At 38.3% G+C, this 13,892-nt stretch overlaps 1 protein-coding gene and 1 pseudogene across 1 annotated transcript; both read left to right on the forward strand.

Moving 5' to 3' along the window:
* Positions 1 to 5,823: 5,823 nt before the first annotated feature.
* LOC140694511 (olfactory receptor 5AP2-like) lies at positions 5,824 to 6,780 on the forward strand. Its single transcript, XM_072957724.1, has one exon. It carries the CDS (start codon positions 5,824 to 5,826, stop codon positions 6,778 to 6,780), a length of 957 nt encoding a protein of 318 aa, XP_072813825.1.
* Positions 6,781 to 12,322: 5,542 nt separating this feature from the next.
* Positions 12,323 to 13,263, forward strand: LOC140694365 (olfactory receptor 5AP2-like; annotated as a pseudogene).
* Positions 13,264 to 13,892: the final 629 nt, after the last annotated feature.

The following is a 13,892-nucleotide window of genomic DNA, read 5'->3' on the forward strand; positions in this document are numbered from 1 at the left end:
TCCCGCAAGTAGTTTCCCATCAAGTTTCATTAGCACCACAGGGGTGGATTTCCAGTAAGAGTTGGCGGGAAACCATTCACTGATAGTTTCAGTGTAAGCCTACTGAGATATTTCTTGATCAGTAGACCCAGCCAGAGAGTGTCTTGGCCACATAGTGAGCCATAGGCATACCCAGCACAACCATGTCCAAAGAAGCCTTGGAGATGGGGGCCTCTTCCAAGTCTGTTCCTATCTTCATGTGCTGCCTCAGCTCCAGAGGTAGTGGCTGACCTTTGTATCCATTCTTCCTGTATACTTTAGACTTTTCTTGATCACTCAATAGTAGTTAATCCCATTACCAGGTAATAAATGTTTATGTTAAATTTTACCTGATATAATTACTGTGTGGTTTTTCTGTTTCCTGATTGGATCCTGGCTGATAGAAAGGGTGAACATATTTTCATATATTTAAGAGCCATTTGCATTTCTACTTTTGTGAAATGTTTATTCATGTCTTGTATCCATTTTTTCCCAGGGCATATCCCTTCTGTATTTTGATTTATTCACAGATTCTTTTATTTATTAGTTTTTAGATATTCTTTATATATTGGAGACATGTTCTGTTTGTCTAGTATATAAGGCGTGAGTTTTCCACAGTTTATCATTTGTCTTTTGATTTTGCTAAGAAATTTCTTACCATGAAATAATTTTCTTTTTTTCTTTCTTCCTTCCTCCCTCCCTTCCTTTCTCATTCTTCCTCTCCTTTCCTCCTTCCTTCCCTCTCTTCTTCCCTCACTCCTTTCTTTACCTTCCTTCCCTTTATTTTTGTCAAATTTATCATTTTCAATTTTACTATTTCTAGATTTTGAGTCCTATTTATACTGTATTCAGATGCAATTAAATTTAAAAATCGGTGTATTTGACAAGATAAAATGAAAAATAACTGTTATGTATTGTTAAATTATGCTTCTGTTTACAAAGGACTACACCATGTTTTCTCCTAGTTCTTGTGCTATTAAATGTTTTTAAATTTTTAAAATCATAACTCATTGAAATTTTACAGGGTCTAATAAGTAGAAAATATCAAGTTTTCTCTTTTTCTATAAGGCTATCAGCAATTGTTGTTAAAAAGTTTCCTTTCCCCACAGTTTTGAGATGCTATTATCATATATTGGGTTTTCATTTCATTTTATTGGGTCTATATCTGTATTTTTCTATTCTGTTCCTTGTCCTTTCACCAATTCTGTAAAATTGATTTATCAGTAATACACTGCTTTAATTATAAGCATCCTTACATACTTTGCACCAGTAAATCAGGGCCCACCCCAATTTGTTTCCTTTTTTACAGGGGTCTCATGGCTATAATAAGAATAATATCAGTTTGTTCCTATGTAACAACTAATTCACTCTTAATTGAGGAAGGATATTTATTTGCTTATTAAATAAAATTCACTATTTGCCAATCATGTTTCATACTCTGTGTTCAGAAGAGCCTAATGTATTTTCCCTCCAAAATACAAAAAAAAATTTTAAAAATTTTAAAAAGCAAGTGGTTAAGCATTAAAATAATGTGAATTTTGTCTGAATTGCTAGAGACAAATCAAGCTTTTGTGTCCCCCAGAATTTAGTGCAAACTTATTACACTGTACTGAGAGACAAATCAGAGTGTCTTCTCAAAGTGGCACAGATAATACAAATGCTCATTAGATGATGATCAATTTGTCTCAGACCCTGTACCTCTTGAATGGAAGATGTATTTAGGCAACAGGAAAGCTTGTAAGTCTCCATCTAGACTTCATTGGCTGATGACTCTTCCTTACTCTGGACAGTATGGAGGAGACTCAGGGTGGAGGGAAGTCTTATTTATTAATCATCTATCTATACTCATTTGATGCAATGATGCATGTTCTTTGATTTACCTACGGAGTCACCCTGTGAAGCAGGTGTCAGTACTCTCACACAGAAATGAAGAACCTAAGGCACAAAGAGATTTAGTGCGCTATCTAAAGACACACAACCAGAGAGGCATGGAGCCAGGACTGAAGACCAAGTCTGTCCTTGTCCTTGCTACATCCCTGCATCCCCTCCAGTTTGCCCCTCACTGTGATTCAGGCAGCATAACTTCTCATCTGTACTCGAAGTCCTTAGAGAAGGCAAGACCAAAGGCTGAGCAAACCTGCTCTGCTTTTGATTCTTTCAATGCATCTAAGGGGACCAGGCCACCAACTATTAGAAGAGACAGAAAATGAACATTAAATAATTGTTTGGAATATGGGACTGAAAATTCATTTTTCCACTGGGCCCAGGTGTCCTGAGGGTAAAGGAGAGAAATATGGAAAGACATGTGTTTTCCTTAGATTCAGAGGGAAACAAAAACAAGTAGATCAAAATGAGGTGACGTGAGGGATGAAGTCCACAGAGACCAAAGAACAAGAAGTGCCTCCTACTTAAAATAAGTCAGGATGCCCACTCCAGACACTGGTCCAGAGCCTCTGCAACCGGAAATAACCACAAACAATATCACAGCTGTACCGCAGCAATGTTTTCTGTGTTTTGAATTGTGTTTACCATGACATAACAGATTGGGAAAGTTTAAGGAAAAATGAAGGAGAAAAAACTCAATCTCTGCTGAATGCAGGTGCAACTCTCTTATGACAGGGAAGGTATAAAGCATTTCAGTTTTCTTACCTCTGTAACAAATGATGTCTAAAGTCCATTCCAACTCTGCCTGTTGCTTAACCTGGGAGAATTAGAGTGACTGCCTCCTCTAAGAAAAACATTTGTTTTTCTTTTTCTGCTTTTTTTTTATGAATTTAAGCCTTAGACAAGAACAAGCAAAAGGATCAAAGGTAAGAAGATGATATAAAAACTTCTGTCCATGTAATTTACTGACCTGAGGAAAAATTTAATATCCTGTTAATTTCTGCAATCTACCCATAGACCCAAAGTTCCAAGAATACCGAATGGCTAAGAAAGTATGTTAAATATTCTGTCCATTTTTATTAATTAAATTTTATTTGTCATTAGGAAGATTATAAGGATCAATAAATAATATGATTTCAAGACCTTTTCAACACCAGCAATTCTCAGGAAATCTCACTAATATTTTCAAAAACTCCTAGAAATTGACAACCCAGTTGAAGGATCTCTGGACTAGAGGCTTGACTGCAAAGTCTCAGGCTGGGGAAGGGGAATGTTTCAGAGAAAACAGGAAATGCATTTGCTAGCATAGAGGAAAGATGAAAGCATGTAATCCACAGCACTAGATGTAAAACAAGTGGTGTTTTGCTAAAAATACTATCTAATGAATGTGAGTTCTGAGAAAGACAGTTTTCAACCACTGTAACTGTATTTTCTCTTCAGGAGGTGTATGGATTTCTCCCAGTGTAACTAAGTGTGTTCTAGTGCATCAATAAGGTTCTGAGAATTACAATATCCATTGCTCTGTGCATTAGTGCTCACATCCATCACTGATGGGGTCCTTATAAATCACCTCAAGTGTTGCATTGGCTGGCTATACATCTGTAGGTGATCTCTGGGACTTTGGGCAAAAGTCACCAATCTTTTGTGCCTCCCATCTCCCATGTGCACAAAGAGGACTACAACACTTCTTATCTCATAGGATTTAAATAAAACAGTGCAGGAAGAATACTTAACATGGTGATTATGGAACATGGGAAATGCTCAGCACAGTTCAGTACTTGTTATTGTTACCCATCTTCGCCTTTCTTTGTGTGTCTAGCACACACGCAATGTCTGGGGCATTTTATTCTTTTTACTATTTCTGAGAGAAAGGTACTCAGAGGGAAATTTTCTGGTTGAAGATGAGAGGAAAAGATCTATTTCTTTTTTCTAATTCTTTCTGCTCTTCTTTGAAATTCAAACAGCAAGCGTTTTCCAAGGAAGAGGACTAGGCTGCACCTCTGTCCAGGGAAATCTGAAGGGAGACAAGGTAGTGTTGGGGAACAAATAATGTGGCATCAAGACACCCAGGGTTCAAAATGTTATGGTAGCTCACAGAGAAAAAAATGTGACAATGAGTGTGTATATGTCCATGTATGACTGAGAAATTGTGCTGAACACTGGAATTTGACACAACATTGTAAAATGATTATAAATCAATAAAAAATGTTAAAAATAATAGACACCCAGGGTTCACCGCTGATTCGCTCCTCTACTTCATTGACCTCCCCTAACAGAAGGTCATCTTATTAACACTCCTGGACCCATGTGTATCCCCCTCACTGGTCTGTGGTGAGGCCTAGATTAGATAATGAGTGCAATGACACTTTGAAAAGTACTGTAACACTGTACAAACATGCCAGGTTCTGTTGCTGGTGAGGGCACTTAGCCCCTACCCAAGGGGGAAGCAGGTGGAGCAGAGTGCGGATAGGCACTTCTGTGTGTGGCAGTGTCTGTGAGCCTTCGCCCCAACTGTGCTCAGTAGATCCTTTAGCTCCGATGTTAGCCCACATAGTGGGTTACTTTGATCCCACATTTAAATTTGAGACAGTATCAAATTAATTCCTGCTGTAAATGATAAATGATTTAATACTTTAAGCTATAATTTTGCAGCTAGATTAGCACCATTTTATCTACTGTTTAATAATTTGAGGTCATTGAGGTAGGGAGTTAGGCTGGAAATGGAGAAGAACTCCCCTGGAGCTGTTGCCTAAATTTTACTTGAGAGATCTAAGCTGGACATCTATTTTGATTTTCCTTCCTTCCTTCCTTCCTTCCTTCCTTCCTTCCTTCCTTCCTTCCTTCCTTCCTTCCTTCCTTCCTTCCTTCTTTTCTCCCTCCTCCCTCCTTTCCTCCCTCCATCCTTTCTTTCTTTCATTCTTTCATCTTTTTCCTTGTATCTTTCTTTTTTCTTTAGTCCATGATTTCACTTCATTACACTCTGCAAGGGGTGAATTCTAGTTCCAGTTAGACAACCTAGTGTAAAATTATTCCCCAGAATGAATACAGTGGAATATTCCACATGCTGGTGGTGATGTGTTCTGGTTCTGTGGTGATTCTGTGAATCTGGGTGTTACGTAGGAGTTTTCATTGCTGTATCTGATCTATTACTTTCATGTGGGATGTCTACTCATTCTTACAACTTGATTCTCTAGATATTGAAGGCAACTATCCAAAATGCTCAATATTTATTTAACTTTTTTTTTTCTGTAAATGCTGATACTGGGAAATTAGGGTAGGGTCAGAGCCATGCTAGCTGTATGGGAACTGTCTTCTGGCTTGGACTTCAGTTTTTAAAATTTCTCCCAGGCCCAGGAAGTTCAAACTTCTTTATTATTATTATTATTATTATTATTATTATTATTATTATTATTATTATTATTATTTAGTTTAGTGACTTATTATTGTTTAGTGATGTTTATTAATTTTACTAACTTTCAATATTTTGTATACATTCCATTAGTAGTGTGGAGGAATAATCAGTGGCCTGAATACATTTTGATCTTTTTTTTTCTAGAAGTTGTGTCTAAATGGTATATTAATATATCACTTAATTTATTTATCATAAATAATGATGCATCTAAAGGATAAGTTCCTGCAATTACCCAATAAATAGTTAATGCCAGAAGTGACCTTGGTTAATGGATATTAAGTCACTCATGTCAAGGTCATTTCTTAGTGTGCAACAAACCTAGAACTCAACTGTCTTTTCATGTCTTTTGACTTGGCATCAAGTCCAACACACTTCATAGTAAGTTTTTCACTTTGCTCTCTTCTGTTAGAATTTGCATGTGTACATACCAGTAAAATGATGTTTATAGCTCTGTCATGTATCCATCTGACCAAATGCCATGTTCCATCTTCTCTCTTACTGCAGCTCAGATGATCAGGCATATGAAAGAGATCCAAGGTGAGAATCAAACAGAAGTGACAGAATTTATCCTCTTAGGACTCTCAGACAATCCAGATCTACAAGTTGTCCTCTTTGGATTGTTTCTGTTCATCTATACGGCAACCATGGTGGGTAATTTGGGGATGATTGTGCTAATTAAGATTGATCCCTGTCTCCACACCCCCATGTACTTCTTTCTCAGCAGCCTCTCCTTTGTTGATGTCTCTTACTCTTCTTCTGTTACTCCTAAGATGCTTGTGAACCTCATGTCTGAAAATAAGATCATTTCTTTTAATGGATGTGCTGCCCAGTTTTACTTCTTTGGCTCCTTCTTGGGGACTGAATGCTTCCTGTTAGCCATGATGGCATATGACCGCTATGCAGCCATTTGGAACCCTCTGCTGTATCCAGTTCTCATGTCTGGGAGAATCTGCTCCTTGCTAGTGACTACCTCATTCCTAGCAGGCTTTGGGAATGCAGCCATACACACGGGAATAACTTTTAGATTATCCTTTTGTGGCTCCAGTAAGATCAACCACTTCTACTGTGACTCTCCACCCCTGCTCAAACTCTCTTGCTCTGACACCCACATCAATGGCATCGTGACCATGGCTTTCTCCAGTTTTAATGTCATCAGTTGTGTTGTGATTGTCCTTGTTTCCTACCTGTGTATCCTCATTGCCATCTTGAGGATGCCCTCATTAGAGGGTAGGCAGAAAGCGGCCTTCTCCACCTGTGCCTCTCACCTCATGGCTGTCACCATATTCTTTGGGACAATTCTCTTCATGTACTTGCGCCCTACATCTAGCTACTCAATGGAGCAGGACAAGATTGTCTCTGTCTTTTATACAGTAGTGATCCCTATGCTAAATCCTCTAATCTACAGTTTGAAAAATAAGGATGTGAAAGGGGCCCTTCAGAAGATCTTACAGAAACAGATACTGTAAAGCCATATTACACATCACCTTGTTACGTAGAAGAAAATATGTTTTCATATTAATTGTATCGTCAGATTGCTTAAGCTGTTTTTCTGTGTTAAGGTAGATTGTTTAAAGTGAGGTATGCTTCTTAATCTCTTGGTGTCTTAAATGTGTATTCATGGACTTATAGGATGAATCAACATAGTGGGGGGCATGGTGTCTGGTAAAGTATCAATACTTGGAATTGGCTGACCTGGGCCTAAGTCTCAATGCCAATATTTGGCTTTTTTCACTCTCAGTTTTGTTATTTACAAATATTGGTGTCTTTGATTGGGACCTGGGCAAACAGACTGTGAGACAGATACTTGCATGCAGGGAGTTGATTGGAAAGTGTTCCCAGGAATAGTATGTGTAAGGGAGTAGGAAAATCAGGGTTGGGTAGAAGTTGAATTGTGATGAAGTCACAACAGAGTACCTAGCCAATTCCACATAGAACTCTGGGGTTGAGATGATCCTTTAGATATATTCCAAATTGTCAAAAAGGGGCCAGGTATTTGTAATGCCACAATGACCAGTTTTGGATACGGGTCCCCCACTGGAAGGGGGTACAGTCTTGGGCATGACAATTCCATGCAGCAAAGATTACTCCGAGTGGAACTCAGCTGTGAGATATCAGTTGCCAATACACTTAGAAGCTGGGGGAATAAATACTTCAACCCTGAAAGGCAAATCTGGACACTGTATCTCAGCATCCATTATAAATAGTGACACTATTCCCCTCACATGAATGTCAGGAGTACCAAACAATACACAAGAAAGAGTGTTACTGGGTCTTATAGTAACATGGATACCACACCAATAGCAGGGGAATATTTTACTGACTTTGTGAATTGGAATATTTTGAGGGTAGTGATCTCAAAGTTAAAGCACTTTAAAATTTTATGTCTAGCCTTGTCAAAGTTTAGATAGTTTTCAATAAACATTTATCAAATTAACTTATCTATCTATAGCTTATTATTATAAAGCTGGGGGCTGTCAATCTTACAGCAATGGGAAAAAAAAGACTTCTTTGATAGTATGGCATACTGAAGAAGGACTAAATAATGATTTGGAATCAGGTAAATGTCTATTTCCTATTTCTGTTCACCCCACTATCTACAGAAGACAAGAGCAGAGAACACTAGTGCGCCACATGCTCCAGGTAAGACCACCTCATCCCTGAAAAACTTCTGAGAGAATACAAAGGAAGAGATAACTCATCCTATCCACCCAGAACAGTTTTCTGGTCTCCCTACAGCTTCCTCTGTCAACTACTAACCATGGTTTCTCTCAAAGATATTCAAAACTATCATGGCTGGCACCTTCCTCCCTGCTCCCTTTTATTCTAACTCTTCCAGTATAATATCTATCCTTTAAATGTTTCTTATTCACCAATCTAAAAAAGGAAAAGGTGATATTTTGTCATTATTCCTATATCCACATTTCATTGATTGCCCAACTGAGATTCCATGGTCCATTATATAATGACTCATTCTCAATCTCTTTCCATTCCATGGTTCTACATTTTCTTCATGTATGTATCTGATTGAATCCCAACCAGTTAAACTTAATCGTTAACTTCTCCATGTCCTCCGCTTAAGCTACTTAGTGCAGTTAGAGAAAACCCTTAGTATTCCAATTTCTATTGCTGATCTTTGGGTGGGAGCCAGTGCTGGGTGGGGTTACCTGTGGGTGAGACAGGATGGGAGCCAAGAAGGGTGCTAGTACTGGATGGGGCTGCCTGCAAGCTGGGGTGGAACAGAAGCTGGATTAGAGAACCTGTCCATGGTAGGGGGCTTGAGTGAGCTGGTCCTCAGGAGAATGCTGGGGAAGGGTGTGTGTTGTTGGTTAGGTTGATGGAGAGTGACAGAAACAGTCCTGCCAGCACTGAGCCAGGTAGGTGGAGGGAGAGAAAAAAAATAGGTGCCAACTAGCACTTTCATTACTAGGGAAAGTTTCACTAGATCCCTGCCCCTCTGGCACATATTGTAAAATTAATCAATGGATCTTCTTCTCATGTGTCTCTGACACTTTTCAAGCTGCTGCCTCTGTACTGGGACTTAGTAGTGAGTTTGTTGCAAGCCCTTCAAGAATGAAATTTCAGTTTCCCACAGCTCTCTGGCTCTCCCAGACCTCAGCCCTGCTGGTTTTCAAAGACAGATGTTATGGTGGCTCATCTTCCTAGTGTAGGGCCCCCATGCTGGGGAGCCAGATGTAAGTCCCAGACCCCTCACCCCTCAGACTGGACCTTTGAGGTTGTGATGTCACTCCTGCTTCTGGGTCTCCACACCAGAGTGTGGGTTCTGACCAGACCATGACTCTGCCATTTCCACCCATCTCCATGTAGCCTTTTCTCCATATCCTTAGTTGTAGGCAGTCTGCTCTGTTGGTCTTCGGGTCGTTCTCAGAGACAGGTGTTTTGCTGTGGTTGTAGTTTTGGTGTGTCTGTGGAAGGATGTGAGCTCAGCATCTTCCTACTCTGCCACCTTGATCCAGACACCTCCCCACTCCACTCAACAACAACAACAACAACAAACTATTAGTGGAAAAATCAGCATGTAATACAAACTGAAGATATACAGGTGAGAAAACAAAGTTTCTCATTTCATGAAACCTGTATTCAAATGAGGAAGACATCATTGTACTTAATTTGTGTTTATGTGTGCATAGGCATTTATGTGTGTGTGTGTGTGTGACATGGATGTGAGTGGTGCTTTAAAGAAGTTAAAGCAGGCAAGAGAATAGGGACTGGTTGTGTCAGAGATGAGCTCACTGTGGAAATGATACTTGAGCAAGGCCTGAGTAGGGTGAGCATCACATGAATGTCTGTGGAAGAGCCTTACATGTATAATTACAGTGAATACAAAGGCCCTGAGGCAAGACCCTGTTTGGTTTACAAAAGGAATAATAAAGAAAGCTGATAAATAGGCCTTGGACTTTATTTTTTTCATATCACTTTGTAATAGCTGCTTTCCCCCACCCCAGACTGAAAACTGCATGAAGAAATAAACAAGATTGACTTTGTTGACTACTCTATCAATACCAAGGATGCTTCTGCTACATAAAACACATTCACTAAATATTTGTTGAATGAATTAATGAGTGTGATGTGAATTATATTCTAATAGAAAGGAGTAGACATTTTATTTTAAGTGCAATTCTGAAATTTAGAGGCAGGATCTAATCAATCCTGTACCATTTAATTCAATGTTGTGCACAATGGAGGTTCAAGACTGTAAAAGTGATTTTGTATTTCTCTCAATGCCTAAGTTACTCCCCAGAGTATAGATGGTTCATTGAGGAGAATGTAGTTCAATTATCTGAGTGAAAAATAAATGAATGTCTTAATTTTGGATTAGCACATTTCAAGCTTCAGACTTTTTCCTGTTTTGCAGAGATGATTAAATCTCAAGAGCATTGTCACAAACTTAATAGGCTGACCTTCTGCCTCAGATTCAGAAGCAGCATTGTTTCTACTCCTTTTACTCATGCTTAATTTCATAACTATGCCTTAATTCTACCACAGCTGAATATGTGATGCCACTTCCATTTTCATCAAAGCTATGAATTTCACATTGTAAGGAAGAAAACTTGTATTCCTCCAATACCCAAAAAATAAAACTAAACTAAATAGACACCACTACTTTGGGAATATTGTTTTAAGGACAAAAGGTAAGATGATTTAATTTATTTCAAAGTGTTGAGGTATAGAATTTTCCAGGAGGACTCAAAAAACATTCAAGTAATTAAGATTAAATATCTTAATTGCAATATGTTTGAAACACTGAATTTAATAGTATCAACTGAACTAACCTGGATTTTTTAGAAGAGAGAAATTTAGGATGACTAATAACAGATGATTTTTTTTCAAATATTCAACATGTGCATACACATACATATATGAATACATGCATATGTGTGCGAATATATGTATATGTGGTATGAATTTGTGTGTGTGTATAAAGCAGGAAAATTTAATTAATTTTGTGCAGAAGGAGCGCCAAAATACCTGGCATGTGTGCGTGTAAGAGCAAATTATTTTATGCTTTTTATGCACCCGTTGAGAAAATGACTGCAATTTTCAGCCTTTATCTACATATACACAAACACATATGTATACACATACACATACATATAGGATCATATATATCGTATAGGCTAATATTCAATTTATGTCAATTTATATGTTTGTTACATATAAAAATTGTATTTGTATATTATGCATAAAGTAGAGCTTTATAAAATGGCTGTAAATTTTTAAAAGTGGTATTTTACAGGATAATATTTTAGCCAAGTTTAGGGATAGAAAGATCAGTCAAAAGACTATTGTAGTTATGTAGGTGGAAGATGATGTTGGCTTGAGCCTTCACGATAGGAATGGAGGTGGTAGGAGGTTGTTGGATTCTTGATATAGATATCTTGAAGGTAGGGACAATATAATTATCTTAGAGACTGGTTATAGAGTGTGTGGGAAAGAAGAAAGAATGATTTCTCTAGTATTTATTTATTTATGTTTAATTTTATTTGGACAAATATGAGTGGAGAGCTGTCACTGGCTTGAGACAGGGAATGCTATACTTGGAATACATTTAAGGAGGTCATGAGCAAATCAGATTTGGGTCATGTTGAGCCACTATTCAATATTAATGTGGAGACATGAGTAAGCAACTAAATTGTAAGTTGAGTTTGGAAAAGAGGTCAGGGTTAAATACGTACATTCAGGAGTTGTAAGTACGTAGGCAGAATTTAAAGTCATGAGACTGAGTAAGATCAAAAAGGTAGAGTGTAAGCAGGACAGAGAAGAGGGTCAAGATGTGAGTTCTGAGTGACTCCAACCTTAAGAGTCAGAGAAAAGAAGAGGAATAAATGAAGACTGAGAAGGAACAACCACATGGTAAGAGGGACACTCAGAGTCTGGTGTCCTGGAAAAGAAGGAACTTTTTCAAGGTGTAGTTAGCCATCACCTCTGCCCAATGTTATGGATAGATCAAAATGATGGCTGAGAATTGACCACTGGGTTTGGCAACATAAAGACTCCTGATGACTTTGAAGAGATCAGTTTCTGTGGAGTGATGGGATGAAAGCCTGATTAGAGTGGGTTTAGGAGAAAACAGGAAAAATAGAACTGGATACAGCAGGTCTATTCAACTGTATCATACATTTAATTGCAAGAGGAATGCAGAGGAATTGGATGACAGGTAGTGAAGGTAGTATGATCAAGAGGGGAGGAGATAAAATTTGAGCAGTAGGTTAGGATATAGAAAGATAGACTATCAAAGCCTTCACACAAACATGAGCATAAATATTCATTTTTAAATAAAGTAAGTTACTTTAGTGTTTAGTTACCTTGTTTTGTTGTTGTTTTTTGATAGTAAAAAAGAAAAGAGGTTTTTTCATGTTCTTAGGACATCTTGGAAATAACCTTACCTACAGCAAAAAACAAGCTGTTTGATTCCCCTGATATTTTTGTGTAATTTATTTCCTTGGTTTCTTATCTCAGCAAATGAATCATCTATTCAGAGACAAAAGTATGAGCAACCATTCAACAGTGACTAAATTTATTCTCTGGGGATTCAGTAATCATTCAGACCTACAGTTTCTTCTTTTTATGGTATTTCTAGTCATCTATATGATCACTGTGCTTGGAAATCTTGGCATGATCCTGTTAATCAAGATTGACTCAAATCTCCACACGTCCATGTACTTTTTCCTCAGCAATCTGCCCCTTGTTGACTCCTGTTATTCTTCTGTCATTGCCCCTAATAGGCTAGTAAATTTCTGGGTGGACATCCCAGTCATTTCATTCAATGAATGTGCCACTCAGTTCTTCTTTTTTGGTTCTTTTGCTGGCATTGAGGGCTTCCTGTTGACCGTGATGGCCTATGACTGTTATGTGGCCATCTGCTATCCTCTTTTTTACACAGTCACTATGTCCCCCCATCTTAATATCATGCTGGTATTGGCCACATATTTTGCAGGCTTTATAAATGCTGCCATTCACACTGGCCTTACCTTCCAACTGTCTTTCTGCCACTCAAATGTCATCAACCACTTTTTCTGTGACATTCCACCTGTCCTGAAACTCTCTTGTTCTGACACACATGTCCATGAAGTTCTCATTTTTGCTTTTTCCAGTTTTAATGAACTGAGAGCTGCCTCCTGACTATTCTCACTTCTTATCTCTACATCCTCATGGCCATCTTGAGGATCCATCCAGTGAACAGGAGGTACGAAGCCTTCTCCACCTGTGCTTCCCACTTGATGGTGGTCACCATCTTTTTTGGCACAATCCTGTTCATGTATCTGCAACCCAGCTCCAGCTATGTGATGGACAATGACAAAGTGGTGTCTGTGTTTTATGCAGGGGTCATCCCCATGTTAAAACCTCTCATCTATAGTCTGAGAAACAAGGAAGTCAAAATTTCCTTAGGTAAAAATTTTAAAACAACCTCTTTTTGCCTCTGTACTTAGAATCATCAAAGCATGGGATTTTAGGACTTGGAGGTAACTTAGAAATGACCAGTCCACTTCCATTCACCCTGGGTCCATTTCATTCTGTAGTGAGGCTTTTTAAATTTTTCTTTTCCTTTTTATGTTTTGGGGGAGGTAATTAGGTTTATTTATTAATTTTTTAACCTCTGGAGGTAGTGGGGATTGAACCCAAGACCTCGTGCATGCTGGGTAGGTGCTTTATCCCTGAGCTGTGACATCCCCCAGTGAGGCTTTTTATCTGATAGCAGAGTTGGACCAAATGTCTCAGGCATCCTGGGGAATACGGTCACTCTGCATAAATCCCACTTATTCCACAGAGCTTACATGCTTGAAAATAACCAAATATCCCATTTCAACTCCCTGTTCAGAGGTATAAAACCCAGTACTGGCATACCTCAGAGATATTGTGGGTTTGGTTCAAGACTACTCTAATAAAGTGAATATCACAATAAAACAAATCACATTTTTTGTGGTTTCCCAATGCATGTAAGAGTTACATTTATACTATAGTCTATTAGGTGTGCAATAGCATTATGTCTTTAAGAAACAATGTACATACCTTAGTTAAAAATATTTTATTTGGAAAAACTGTGAAGCATCATCTGAGC

This window comes from Vicugna pacos, unplaced genomic scaffold (genome assembly GCF_048564905.1).
Source record: "Vicugna pacos unplaced genomic scaffold, VicPac4 scaffold_21, whole genome shotgun sequence".
Taxonomy (NCBI): domain Eukaryota; kingdom Metazoa; phylum Chordata; class Mammalia; order Artiodactyla; family Camelidae; genus Vicugna; species Vicugna pacos.